This window comes from Astatotilapia calliptera, chromosome 23 (genome assembly GCF_900246225.1).
Source record: "Astatotilapia calliptera chromosome 23, fAstCal1.2, whole genome shotgun sequence".
Lineage (NCBI taxonomy): Eukaryota > Metazoa > Chordata > Actinopteri > Cichliformes > Cichlidae > Astatotilapia > Astatotilapia calliptera.
Genome location: NC_039323.1, coordinates 41,862,799 through 41,876,440, shown reverse-complemented (window position 1 = coordinate 41,876,440; position 13,642 = coordinate 41,862,799). Strand labels below are relative to the sequence as shown.

The following is a 13,642-nucleotide window of genomic DNA, read 5'->3' as shown; positions in this document are numbered from 1 at the left end:
CTGTGTATAACCCATCATTAGAACCAACCAAAATGACCATTTCATTGACCCACCCAAATTTAAGAATGTCCACCCTTCAACGTCACCCAGAGAGCAGCTCAGGAGGTACAAATATCCTTGGACAAGATCCTTACCCCGAGTCTCCGATCCACGTGAGCAGGCGAACGAGGCATGTCGCATCGAGTGCCACAGGAAACATTACCTAACAGGATCCACGTCCTGCTCATCGAAAGTAAAAAAGATTTTATCCCACACACTTTGCCTTATTGCATCTGTGGCGTGATGTTTGGGCCTGCTCTGAAATCGGGACACCAAGAAACCTGTGGAGTCAAATCAGGCTTGTTGGAAAAAAGCAGTCGTCTTTATTTAGCATGTTTCACAACAATGAATACTTTGAGCCTTTCACCTGTTTCTATGTGGGAGAATTTAACTGTTGATTGAACCAATTGAGGAAATCTGCCTCCCGTTCCCAGACAGGTCCACCCCTTAACCTTGAGTCGGCTCACGTGTGCAGCAAGCAGCATCTTCAGCATTCAAACATGGAGGTACGGGTAAGGTTACACAGCTGAAACTACACCTGGCTGTACTGCTTAGCCTTCCACATGAGTGAGCACTACTGCAGTACGTAGAACAATGCACGCACACTGTGCACTGTAGTGACTTCCCAGCACAGTCCAGTGCTGTCCACATTTTTAGGCACTACTAGTACTGTGACTCAGACGAAGGCTAAACTAGTGTTAGGAGTAGCTGATGAGGGAGGAGAAAAAGAAGAGGAGATAAAGACTGGCTCAGGTTGGTGGATGGCAGTGCTGAGCACTGTGCTCTCAGTGGTATGTTGTGGGCATCGTGGCGCTCCACGCGCTCCTCTATAAGGTACGTCAGCCATGCAGCAACGACTTCAGCGTCTCAGGGACAAACCACTGACCCCCCACCTCCAGCCAACCGCCACAAACGTACACGTTTGCTCTGAACGGCTTTACCAGACTGCAGGTACAGTCACATGACACAAGGCAGGGTTATATGACGTTAAGAGCTCTCTGTTCAAAGATGGTTTCTGGCAATAGCCGTGATGCAGTCCACACACTCGGGTCCATGTTCCGTGACCTCTTCCATGCCATCATCTGTTCTCAGACCTTTAACCACAGCGACTGGAGGAGTGAGGTCACGTTACACGCCACAAACGGTCTCTGTACACAGAACGATACCACCCAGTACCTCATAAGGAAGTACGCACGTGGACACCTGAGCCTGCTGCGTGTAGGAGCTGTGAGGTCACACAAAGGAAAGCTTTCAATGACAGCAAGCTTCACGTGCATGTTTATGTCCAGTTTGTCCAAATGATCACAACCACTCATTTGTAAGTAAGACATCCAGGTAGTTTGCAGGTTTAGCAACTCCTTCGCCCTCTCTCCATGTTCCTACAGACATGGATATAGATGCAGGGGAGCGTATCTCAGTGTCTTCCAACAGCCACAGGCTCGTGTTCCATTTTACAAATGCAACTCGATGACCATCAAGCATTTAAAACAACTGTCTGCTGATGGAGCAGCTATTTTACATGGTACCCTTATTACCATGGTTACATGAGCTGTTGCCAAAGTGGCGTTTTCACTTCCAAGTGAGTGATGTCAGCGATTTGGGCAAAGCGTTGCTGTAAGCCTGCCTCTGTGTGACGGCCGTGCTGCCTGACCCGAGGACGTCTGCCGACTGTGTCAGAGGATGGATATTGCAGACTACACAACAGCAGCGGGATGTTTAAAAAGACAACCGAACTTTGAAGCAGCGAGACGATTCTGTGTCCGAGAACATTACGCAGCCTATTGACCGATGAGGAGGAAAAGCATTCAAAACAGGACGCGTTGCCTGTTGTGAGGGGAAATGATTTCACAGTCCTTATTAGAGACAAAGCACTTTTTCAACAGTGGTTACACCTGTTTCACTGATCAGGTCACAGCGACGTGTCCACACAGTCACAGCAGACACACCTGTGTTATCTGTGCTGTAAACAGAGAGGTATGAAGGTCCACAGCAAGTCAGGCCAAGCTTACAAAACAAAGCGGCAGCAGGCGCACGGCGAGCACGGCGAGCACGGCCTCTTTCACCCTCAGAGACACAAACTGAGGAGAGCTCGCCTCACGGCTCCTGGATGCAAACGAGAAGACATATTAGGGAGATGTTTCATCAGCGGGAGATGACCAGATCAAAGTCCAGCTTTACACTCCAACGGCAAAGGAAACTACTCACGTCACCATGAACTAGGATGGTCTCGTTAGGTTCCAGGTGTAACCACAGCAACAGACAAAGCTTTATCAGGTCTGCAGACGGGGGGGGGGGCTATGCAGCGTGAGCGGTTTCTACGAGACTGAACCCAAAGCAGACGACACAGAGTACGTGCTGGGCTTCTACCTGTCCGCTGTACAGGTTGGCACAAGGAGAGCATCTGAGACTCAGTCTACATGTGTACATCCTCCACAGCGTGGGTACGGTATGCACTGATATATAAACACTGATTTTATTTAGAATCCTCAACACAGGCAGACAAGGAAATAAAACGAACAATAATGGCAACCTGTGACCAAAGAACAAACATTCTGAAAATGTCTAAGTGCACTTACACATCTCTGCATGTCCCCCAAAGGAAGAAGGCCCGAAACTGAGAAGGAGAACAAGCTATGTGATGTGCCGTCCTGGACCCAATCTCTTTCCACGCGCTCACCTCAAAACAGACTGGGTGGAAACAACAAGCAATGACTACGCTAGAGTGGAATGGTCAGTGGGGAATACGATGCAGTAGCGAACACTAAACTAAATCTCTGTGGGAGCTGTGGGCAAGAGTTCAGGGGTACTTTGTCGCCGAGTTTATCGAGTTGGAAACGCATCGTCCCGTATTTGCATTATTTCTTTTACATTTATCACAACAGGCAGGCATGAAAAACGTGAACCTTCAAATAAATAACGAGGAAAATGATCCTTTCTGTACACAGAAAGCACATTCACATGTGTGGATGTGGGAGCGGGTACTCGAGGAGGTCTCTACGTTTACACTGACTGATGTGTGATGATGCAGGCACAGCAGCGGATCTATTAGAGAGATTTATTAGAACCACGTATCCACTTTCATTATTCACTTGCTTTTCCTCGAACATACTCTGGCCTGTCTGGTCACCTTTGAGATTGTGTCTGATACAGGAAGGGCAGGGCAGGGTTTATGGGCTTTCTGAGAAGGAGTCTGTTGGGAGCAGGGGTTCAGAGCATGCCAAACCCTTTGGCATAGGTGATGGCTTTCAGCAGTCTCTCCCTCAGCTTCTCCTTGCTGTTGTACTCGGGCAGCAGCAGCACGTTAAAGCAAGTGTGAGAAGTCGGTAACCTGTCGAGAAACCACACATCACACAGACAACACGTCAGGAACAAAGCAAATCGTCACACAGCAACACCGAGTGTATGCAGAGACAAAATGCATGAAGTATACAGGCCGACAGCTCCACAAAGGGCTGTGATGCCTGCTGCTGTCACAATCGGTCTCCTTTATGTCCAACAAAAACAGACTGGCTTTAACTGGTTCATCCTTCCAGTGTTCACACTTCATAACAGTCATGCCAGTTTCTCGAGATACCTGCACTGGTGTGATGACTGATCAGTTTCCTCATCGTTTTTACAACATGTGATGAAGAAAAAGGATATTGTTGGATAAATAAGCTGAATTTAAAGACAACGCTACCACTCGTAATAAGCCACGTTCTCTCATGTCTACTTACTGATAAGCACGTACATTTTAAACACTGTGTACTGGACTCCTTAATGTTTGCTAAGAGCGTGCTGCTGAAACAAGGACACAGTCAGCTGTGCATAAAGACTTTCGAGCTTCAGTCACTAGCAGGAAGCAGAGCGCACGCAGCCCGTGCACCACAACAGAAGAGGGACAGGAAACGGAACGGCTGTGGCTCACCTGTCTGTGTCGGGGCCGTTCTTGGCGATGATCATCTTCAGCTTGCCCAGCCCACCCACAGGCGCTCTGTCGGTGCCGGTGGTGAACTGTAGGAAGAGGCATTTCTGCTCCTCGCCAAATGAGTGCAACGTCTCCCAAAACTCCCTACGACACAAACACGAGGAAACGCCTTCATCAAATATATATGAATTCAGTTTCAAAACATAGCCAGTGGATGCACAGACGTATGTGCTCCGTTTAAACATACAAGTTAACGGTGAGCGAGGTTTCAGTCTTTGCATATTTTTGGTCTTCCAAAGTAAACTCTCATGGTTTCTCAGGTGGAGTCTGTGCCTGGTGACGAGGCTGCAGCTGCACAGTGAGGAGGAGGCAGTGCTGATGTCAGGCGCTGAGGCCCAGTGAGTGTCAGGAACGTCACACACGGACCGCGCTCGCACCGCGCCCGCTGCACTCCTCCTCGTTTGGATATATTTCTCATGTTTGTCATTTCTTCCTGCATCTACTATTCATACTTTTTATAACTGCACAGTTGGTGTGGAGCACTCACATCATCGTTGCACATGTACAGTGACAATAAAGGCCTATTCTGGTCTGTTCGCAGTCTCGGGTGCAGGAGTGCATGCAGAGGAAATGCACCTGCAGACTGGGCCGAGCTGTGTAGCACTGACTGGAGCTGATAATGGGCCAACATGGCATACTGTTTCCTCCTCCTTCATCAACTTCACAATAATAACTGTCAATTAACACGTTCCCACTTGCCCAGTTGCATGCTGGGAATTGCTAGTTATGGTCTGTTAAAAGCTGAGAGGCTGTGTAGCTGCACTCTGTGCAGGAACAGAGACGAGCAGCGTGATGGAGACGAACTTTGAGCAAAGCAGGAAACATGTTGTGATCACATCAGCTCACGCTTCTGCCGTCTCACCTGCTCCAGGTGTTTGTTGGGGCTCTCCTGGGAGCTCCTCCACAGTCAGCCACAGATACACAGCCTCAGTGAACCCAGCTAACACTTTACTGAAGCTAACGTGTTACTGAAATATTGATTCTTATGTTCTACAATTGGTTCTCAGATTAAAGTATCGACATCTGTAGTCCATCATTAACAGGAACACAGTGGACTTTATCGTTAGGATCATATAAATGACTGGTAGGAACTACTTCTTCTTCCGCCTGTCACAGTGACATGCAAATTATGGCTGTAAAAATGCATCACGCCTCACGTGTGCTCGCTCGCTCAGTGGATGTTCGTAAGCAGAGTCATGTGTGGCGAGGCCACAAACCTTGTCAAACACAAAAGTCAATTATAACACAGAATAAGATGATGAGTTTATGATGAGGCGAACTGAAGGAGCAGCGGGACGGGTGTTGCTAGGGCGAGACAAACGCTGCCCCTGGCGTCCTTCGGTGCTGCAGGTGTGGCGCTGGTGGCAACCTGCAGCACTGCTGCTGAATTTAGGACAGTGACTTACATTTAGGCTCAGCTGTTTGTGTTGATGTTTGAGAGGAATTCACAGCAGCCTTAAAACTACACAATCCCATTTATCGGATCGGCGAGGAAACAAGCGGCCTCACACGTCACTACTGGAAGAACCATTCCAAGCAGAGCTGGTTTTGAAGGTTTAAATCCACACACGCAGTGTGGGGAGCTTTTCCCCACACTGCAGTCCTGTGAAGTGGGGCTGGGTTTTGATTATCGATGAAAATAGATTCTGGCTTAGATAACGTGATATCGATTCATCAAAATCCTGAATCGATATTTAAATATAAATTTATTTTGGCTGAAACGCCAGAATCTCAGGTTAAACCTCACAAAATTTCTACAACCACCAAACAGCTGAAACAGTGAATGAGAGCAGGAACACGGACTCTGCACGGAGACGTAAACACAAAGCGCTGTTACGCACCAGTCTACCGTTGTTTGCAGCCTGTCGGACGCTGTTTTTCCTTTTACTTACTTCTGAAAAGAAAGCCTCATTTCTGCTGTTCAATACTGAACAAATTAAAACTTTTTAAAATTATGCAAAATTGAGAAACGCTGTGTTTCTAATCAAACCTCTGCAACTTTGCGCTGCTTCACTTCAGCAGCATCAGGTCATGTTCATATGTTGATTAATGGTTTTCTTTCGTTTTTGATCTACTGCAGAATATTTGTATAAAATCCAGGCCAGGAAAATCTCCTTCATGTTTTTCTGTGTTTTATCTTCAGCTACTTTGACACAAAGGCCTCTGCTGTGATGCTCACACCTTTGATAAAGTCTCACAAGTGTCAGTTTTCTTTTTATAGATATAAAAATATGGAAATGTACTGATAAATGATAAGAATTATAATATTTCTGACTGCGGCAAAAGTTCCCCGATTCAAATGGAATCAGTGAGGATACCCAGCCCTACTGTGAAGCACTGAGTAACCGTCTGCTGGGGGGCCACATGGTGAGAACTGGTCTCCACTGCTTTTGATTGTGGGCCGTGACGTTATGATGATATAAAAATGCCTTTGATTAGTGTGGACTTTGAGCTGGGTTATAAAAATTAGACACAGCGCGCTGAGCTTGGTTTTCAGGTCAGATTCTTACTTGATTATCCGAGAATCTCTGTTATAACCTCCGTCGTATTCTGTTGTTTCTTCAAGTGCTAGGAAGTCCAGGTTCTACAGTGGGAGACAAAACATGAATGAATGACTGAATGACATCACTAGCATATACAAACATCCATTAAAAAAAACTCTCACCCTGCTTCCACAAATCAGGAGCTCGATCTCCTCTGGTCTGAACAGGTACTTGAGCGGAGACTCGTTGGTGACCATGTGGAAGCCTCTCCTGAACGCCTTGAACTGCTTCTCCACGCTTTTGTTCAGAATGTACTCTGAATACTGTGCAACAAACTCCTATATGAACACACATCAATGAGAACATTTAACAAGCGCGAGCCCTGAGGGGCGGCCGGCCTTGAACACCATGTCATCCCTTATATTTGTGTTACTTTTAACATTTCCATTTTTACCAATAACAAACCACCAGCAGCTGGAAACAACAAGAAGTACAGTGTTGTAATCAATGAGAGCTGGATAGTGCGCAGTCAATATTTTATAAGGACATGGCAACACCGTGCACCCCGAGTCCCCATCGCCTCGGCAACCTCCATTGTTGTGTTGCGTTTGTGCCGCATACAATGGGACTTTTAGCCGTGTTGCTGTAACTAGCCCATGCACGCTGAGGAGCTACTCAATTTGAATGGAAGACATCCAGATGGAGTCTAGCTGAGTGGGAACCAGTGAAAAGAGGCATCAAGCTTTACCAGAAAGCACCGATGACAGCTGTAAATAGTAAACATTAAACAGCATCAGTGCCATCAAATCTCTTCCAATCAGATTTTGAGAAGCTATGACGGTTTGTGACAGTGAGCTGAAAGTCAGCTTACCTTCGAGTGGTGGCAGCGAAGCAGCTTTCCTCAGGTTCTCTTCTAATATTGAAAATGTGGCCAAACTTCAGGTTTAGAAGGCTGAAAAAATGTCACTGCCATCTTTTTACAGGCTGACATAGACAGAAACTTCATTGATCCCAGGAGGAGTCCAGACGTAAACATGGTGCAGCCATGTCTGGGAGACTGCTCCTAACTGGGACTGTGCACTAACCAGCTCAATAACTTCCCATGGTAACAGTTTCAGGACCTGCACACAATGACCTGCCCAGGTGCTACCACAGGATCATGCAACCCTAAAGCTCCGCCCTCTTAATAAATCACAATCAGCAGAAAGGTTTGGGTCAGATAAGCTGAATGAAGTGGAAAAGCACACTTTGCCTGTGTGTATCGTAGGAGGACAAACGGCTCCACGGTTCTCTTCAGCTCACCTTTCTGTTTTCATTGGTGACGGGAATCTTGTCCCCATTTTCCCTTAAATCGTACATAAGTGCATTCCCAAACAGGTCCGTATGAGAAATCTGGAACGTGATCATCATGTCCTCCTCCACGCTGCCCTCATACTCCAGGAGCTCCTTCAGACTCTGGTATAAAACCTGTCCAGCGGTTCAGGACAATCAACACGTTATAATTAGCATAACATCAGCATTAGCATACATCATATGACAGACATGGCTGCTTTTCCTCCCAAACTAAATCAATTAGACAGAAAAAACAACAAAAACACAGCACAAACAGCTGCTTAGGTGATGCTTACCGGGTTGGCATCAGCCAAGTCCCTGAAAGTTCCTTTCTTGCCCATTAACTTCCTGTAGACCACCATGGGAAAGTGGACATCCAGGATACAGTTGTTATAGATGGCCAAACCGAGAACGATGCCAATCAGTGTGTACTGGCCCTCATTTTCAAACGACGACGGGTTGAACCAGAACAGTTTGGTGTGCTCATCATACGTGAACATGCCTGCAGCAAGAAAAACAGAGCACACGCCCGTGAATCCTGGGATACGAAGCAGCCACGCGAGAGACGCTCCATGTGCACACGGAAAAAGCAACACATCGGTTTTCCCTGCTCTCTATCACTGTGTTTGTCTGTTGTCAAGTTAGCTAAAAACTACTCAGCTCGTTTCCATTAGACCTCACTGGGAACATGAGAACCCTCTCAGGTCTGGAAGGACGTCTTTCAGACAACTTTGACCAGAGACAGTTCGATAACATGACAGCTGACACACTTTAGGTGGAAGAAAGCAGGACGCAAAACCCCCACAAACTTTACTTTCCAGTTTCCTAAAACTAGGCTTTGAAAAGCCAGTCAGAGATCCGGATTCAGTTAGCAGTGCAGCAGCGATATCTATGAAATCCTGAAAGGGGGGCTGACCGGAAACAATTCTAAGAAAGACCAGATCACGCCGACCAAGGATCTGAATGGATTCTGATGGGCCGACAGTGAACGCTCTCAAATCCAGCCCTGCATGCTGTGTTAGTGCCACGCTGCTGTGTATCGCCCACAGAGCTGGACCGTGACAGCAGCTGGACTGAACTGTGGTAAAGTCCAAACAGCAGACACGTACTGCCGCAGCTTCACACTCAGGTCCAAGTTCAAGGTGAATTATTAAGCCAGCATCAGCAGTTCAACGTGTATGTGCGACGCTTGTTTAAAGCCATCTGAAACTAAACTGCTCGCGATGCTTTCTTACCAATATCTGGGTTGAAGATCTCCTCCACCACCAGCTGAAAGAATTCTTTGGAAACACCTCCTTCATCGACACCTTGCTCTCCTTCAAACTCCACATACAGCTGCTTCTTCAAGTCTGCAGGATTTTCCATTGCTATCATTTCCAGCTGCAGACACACACAGAAGAAACGTTCACAAACATTAGCGCCTTGAGGCGACTGTAGTTGTGATTTGGTGCTATATAAATAAAATTGAATTGAACCCATCCAAAACCCAACTAATCAAAGGGACACTGAAGTCGGTTTGAATGCACATACCCTGACCAGAGCATCGTCAATGATGTGGTCTCTGCGCACTTTGAGCCTCAGGTAAGGGTTGAGCTGCTGACCCTGCACCAAGCTGTAGAGCACCGTGATCCGCCGCTCGCTGTACATGCGGATGCGGTTGTCGTAGTACAGACCCAGGTTCTTGGTGACGGCGTTCAGGATGAACGGACAGGTCATGAAGGAGAATTTGTTTTCAGTTTCAACTTTAAAGAAAGTATAGTCCTTGTCCATCTCTAACACCTCGTTCAGAGGCTCGTTGACAAACTCCTCAAAGGGAATGAGCGGCCGCCGGCAATCGCTTGTACGGATTCCCAACTCTGTCTCCAGCGGGTCTACTCGAGGGCCCTTTTTGTTCCTGCGCTCTTCACCCAGGAGCTCCTGCAGGGTGAGGTCACTGGACTCTGGAATGGGCTCCTCGTCTTCTTCCTCGTTGTGCTCCATGTCAAGGTCGCCACCCAGCACATTTGCATAATAGACGATCTTCAAGCACTTAGTGGCCGCCACCACAGCGTCGTCGTCGTTGACCAGGTTGCGGCTGTTGAACTCGTTACTGATCACCTTGTAGGTAATGAGCTGCTGGAAGGTCTCCACCATGCGCCGGATCTGCTCAGCGCTGTAATGCGACCACAAACGCGCCAGCTTGGCCTGAGCTGCCAGCGGGAGTTTGCTCATGGCCTTACAGAACTGTGGGAGAGCGATCTCAAGGTACTCGGGGCTGTGGAGGTTGCTGTTTTCCATCACTATTACAAAAAGGTTCAGGTAGTTTGGGTCTCGTGAATACACGTTATGGTACGTCAGGTCACACTCCACATTAGGCGAGAGGTAGACCAGCGCATTCAAGAAGGCGGCTTCGATTTTATCATTGGACAGGAGGCGCTCGTAGACCCTTCGCACAGCTTCGATATCGACCGAAACCTCATCGGGAGCCAGCTTTTGGACGTCGTTTTCTCCCGACGAGCACTCGCCGAGCCTCGATGATGAGGAGGTGGGGGAATCCTCCTCCATAGCTGTAGTTGAACTCGCAGCTGCCTCCTTTTCATCTTCATCCTTGTCCTCGTCCTTACCTTGGAGAGACTTGAGCTCCTCCTTGGTGTGCGGTTTGGACCTCCGAAAGCTCTGCACCAGTCCCTCAGCACTGGAGAAAACTCGGCCTATCACTCGGATGAGAGGGGAGTAATCCTCCTTTTCACCACAGGTGTCCAGGATCTCATACACCTTCTCCTCTGTCAGGTAATTTACATCTACACACAGACACAAATGTTGTTACCAGAGAAAAACAAAAACACAAACTGCACGAGTGAAACAGCGCAATCTGCTCACCTTTAAAATTGTCTCGCACAGAGTGGATGTCCTTATGGTTCATCTTCTTGTTGCTGCACGCAGAGTTGCTGTGAGCGCTGCTCTCCTGGTAGGTGGAAGCGGTGCCTTTCTTTGAAGGGTGTGGGTCGCATAGCTTGGCATTGACTTTGTAGAGCTCCAGGGCTTTGACCGCTGCCTCGTTGTTATCCATGCGGCTGAAGCCAACTGATGAGGCACACCACGAGTTGGAGCAAGACTCATTCCCACAGCCCTCCGTTAACTGGTGGTAATAGCGCTCTATTAGATGCTTGGCAGCTGCTCGCTTCCTGTGATCAGAGGTAAAACACAAGGCGGTAAAAGCACTGCGCGAATCCACTGTGATCCTCATAAAGCACTGAGTGCAATGTGAAATAATGGGAGACGCGAGATTGACTGCAATGCTTTTCCCACTTGAGAATCACTAAGAGTTTCTGTCAACAGACAACACAAGAGCTGAGCTTGGTCTCAGGCTGGATGCTGAGCTCGGGCTTATGGAGCTTTGGACGTGTTGCATTTCCAGCCACTTTCAGGTCAAGTGTCACGACAGATTTATTATCAGTGTTTAGAATAAATTCAAACTTGACAAAAACCTTCTGATTCTGCTAACTACACCACTGTCCAGAAGACAGCAGCATTCCAGCTGCAGTCGTATTGGTAAACACTGAAGCAATACTAATAGAACAGCAGTATTATTCATTCACAGGTACAGATACAACTGATAATGTAAACTCAAAGCTCCATAAATTCCATGCATAATTAAAGCACTTTAACCTGAAGTACTTTAATTATGTTTTATTTAAGCCAACGGTCCTTCAAATGTTCACATCATGAGCAAACAGTGTGACAGCTGCTGAGATGAACTGGGTGTGTATCACACTAACAATACAGCTGACAACATTTAGTCAAGGCACAAGATGAAGACAAGAAAGAAAGAAGCGAGGACAGACCCTAACACCAAGCTCCTGAACTGCACACATGGAAGGTAATGAGTTTGACTTACATTCGGCTTGCTTCTGGGTTTTCTATTTCAGGCTCCTCGTGTTCTCTAAATGAACAACAAACAAGGATAAGAACCACGGCACAGGTCATGATGACTACACTGACATTTCAGAGTACTGCTGGCTCTGCTGTGGGGTAACAAAGTCAGAGTCCTGCTCAGGAAATTGGTCGAGCTGTGTAGAAGAGGACAACAGTCTAACCAGCAAACCCACATTCGCTCTTTTTAAAGCTAAGCACTGGCTTCCACTTAGTGACCGGGGTCGCAGCAAATGTAATCATCTATGTAGAGAATTCATTTTATCCCTTTTGTAAAATGTAGCATTAACCTAAACCCTGTAGTCCAGTCTGGACGGGCTGGTAAAGCCCAAAAATGTTGCCACTGGGACAATCTGTCGCTCACTTTAGCAAGCTAACACAGCAAATGCTAGTTAGCCTACTTTGTTACTCATACAAAAGTAATGTCTTCAAAGTGACCCGCGGGCAGATTTCTTTCGTTTTCATTTAACCAGTGCTTGCTATAAACTTTGCCCCAATATGTTGCCTGAAACAAAGGAGCACTGACGTCCACACAGCCTCCAACAACAGCTAACTAGCCCCCGCTCTGATTGATCGTCCTAGCATCCCGAGCCTTTCCTCTGAGCATCCCCACCTATCGGCTCCTCCGGCGGAGCTCGTCTCGGCCTGTGGTGGCGCACACTCACAGTCCTCCTTCTCGTCGGAATTCATACGAGACTTTATGCCAGCAGTTTGTTATCCTGTTGCTGTTTGTGGGTGTTGTAGGTCCTGCGCGGCTTCTCTCCAACGTAAACAGCACACTGCTTTAAGTCCGATCGGACACCGACGAAGGATTTTCTATAGAAAACTTCATTCACGGCCTTCCTACTACAGGCTCTCTCCTCTGCCTGAGCTTCGCAGCCATCTTGACTTCACCATCATACTACGTCCCACAATGCACTGCGTTCTAGCTCCAAGAGCTACTGGAATGGATCACAAGGAACTGGACTGCATCATTATTATATTATATACAAGTGTTGTTGTTTTTATAAAGTAATAATAAGTAAAAAGAGTAAACACCTAGAAGCACTTGTAGAAAGGTAAAGGGAGGGCAGAGAGGAAAAACAGGAGTTCCCTCATCAACTCTCAGCCTCCATCCACAGTTACAGCTTCAGCTTTCATGAAAATGGACAGTTTGAAGCTTCATTTTAAAAGGTCAAGGCAGTACGCCTAAAACAAAACCCACCGGAGAGCTGATTTTCCAGGAGAGCACTCTGACAGCTAAAGGCTTTACCGCCCATTCTACTTTTGAAAAACCGCCTGCAGCCTGACAGCAAAGCCCTCTATTTAATTCATTTTGTAATTAAGGTATTTATGAAGGTTGGTTTTGAGGTTTCTGCATGTAAGGCAAAGCTTTTGAAATCTTGGTTTGGCTTTAACAAGAAACCAGAGAAGAAATGCTAATAAGAGAAACATGACTCTTCCCAGTCCCCATCAGTGTACTCTCTGCAGTATTTTGAATCAGCTGGAGGCTTTTCAGACACCTATGGGGACATTCTAATAAGTAATTACAGTTGTCTGTGCTGGAAGTGAGGCCACCTATGGCCACGAGCTGTGGGTAGTGACCGAAAGAACGAGATCGCGGATACAAGCGGCAGAAATGAGCTTCCTCCGAAGGGTGGCTGGCCTCTCCCTTAGAGATAGGGTGAGAAGTTCGGCCATCCGGGAGGGGCTCAGAGTAGAGCAGCTGCTGCTCCACATCGAAAGGAGCCAGCTGAGGTGGTTCGGGCATCTGACAAGGATGCCCCCTGGGCGCCTCCTGGGTGAGGTGTTCCAGGCATGTCCCACCGGGAGGAGGCCCCGGGGCAGACCCAGGACACGCTGGAGAGATTATATCTCTCGGCTGGCCTGGGAACGCCTTGGTATTCCCCCGGATAAGCTGGAGGAGGTG

The 13,642-nt window shown here is 47.4% G+C and overlaps 1 protein-coding gene across 2 annotated transcripts; it reads right to left on the bottom strand.

Annotated features, from left to right (window-relative positions):
• Window positions 1-337: 337 nt before the first annotated feature.
• LOC113016196 (ubiquitin-protein ligase E3A) lies at window positions 338-12,670 on the bottom strand. 2 transcript variants are annotated; one of them, XM_026158834.1, is made up of 11 exons: window positions 12,347-12,670; window positions 11,699-11,743; window positions 10,681-10,985; window positions 9,352-10,601; window positions 9,057-9,201; window positions 8,118-8,323; window positions 7,792-7,956; window positions 6,672-6,827; window positions 6,517-6,590; window positions 3,947-4,090; window positions 338-3,367 (listed from the first exon to the last, which is right to left on the bottom strand). In XM_026158834.1, the coding sequence occupies exons 1-11, from the start codon at window positions 12,421-12,423 to the stop codon at window positions 3,247-3,249; spliced, it is 2,688 nt and encodes an 895-aa protein (XP_026014619.1). In that variant the 5' UTR covers window positions 12,424-12,670; the 3' UTR covers window positions 338-3,246. The 2 variants fall into 2 exon arrangements, with proteins under 2 accessions (XP_026014619.1, XP_026014620.1); XM_026158835.1 differs by having other exon boundaries at window positions 12,399-12,513.
• Window positions 12,671-13,642: the final 972 nt, after the last annotated feature.

Bases quoted from the DNA above. Each gene is read 5' to 3' on its own strand.
- LOC113016196 (XM_026158834.1), bottom strand. From the start codon at position 12,423: ATGAATTCCGACGAGAAGGAGGACTGTGAGTGTGCGCCACCACAGGCC. The intron at 10,986-11,698 runs GTAAGTCAAACT...CTCTGATCACAG, and splicing joins AACCCAGAAGCAAGCCGAAT to GAAGCGAGCAGCTGCCAAGC. The intron at 8,324-9,056 runs GTAAGAAAGCAT...TTCTTGCTGCAG, and splicing joins GATCTTCAACCCAGATATTG to GCATGTTCACGTATGATGAG.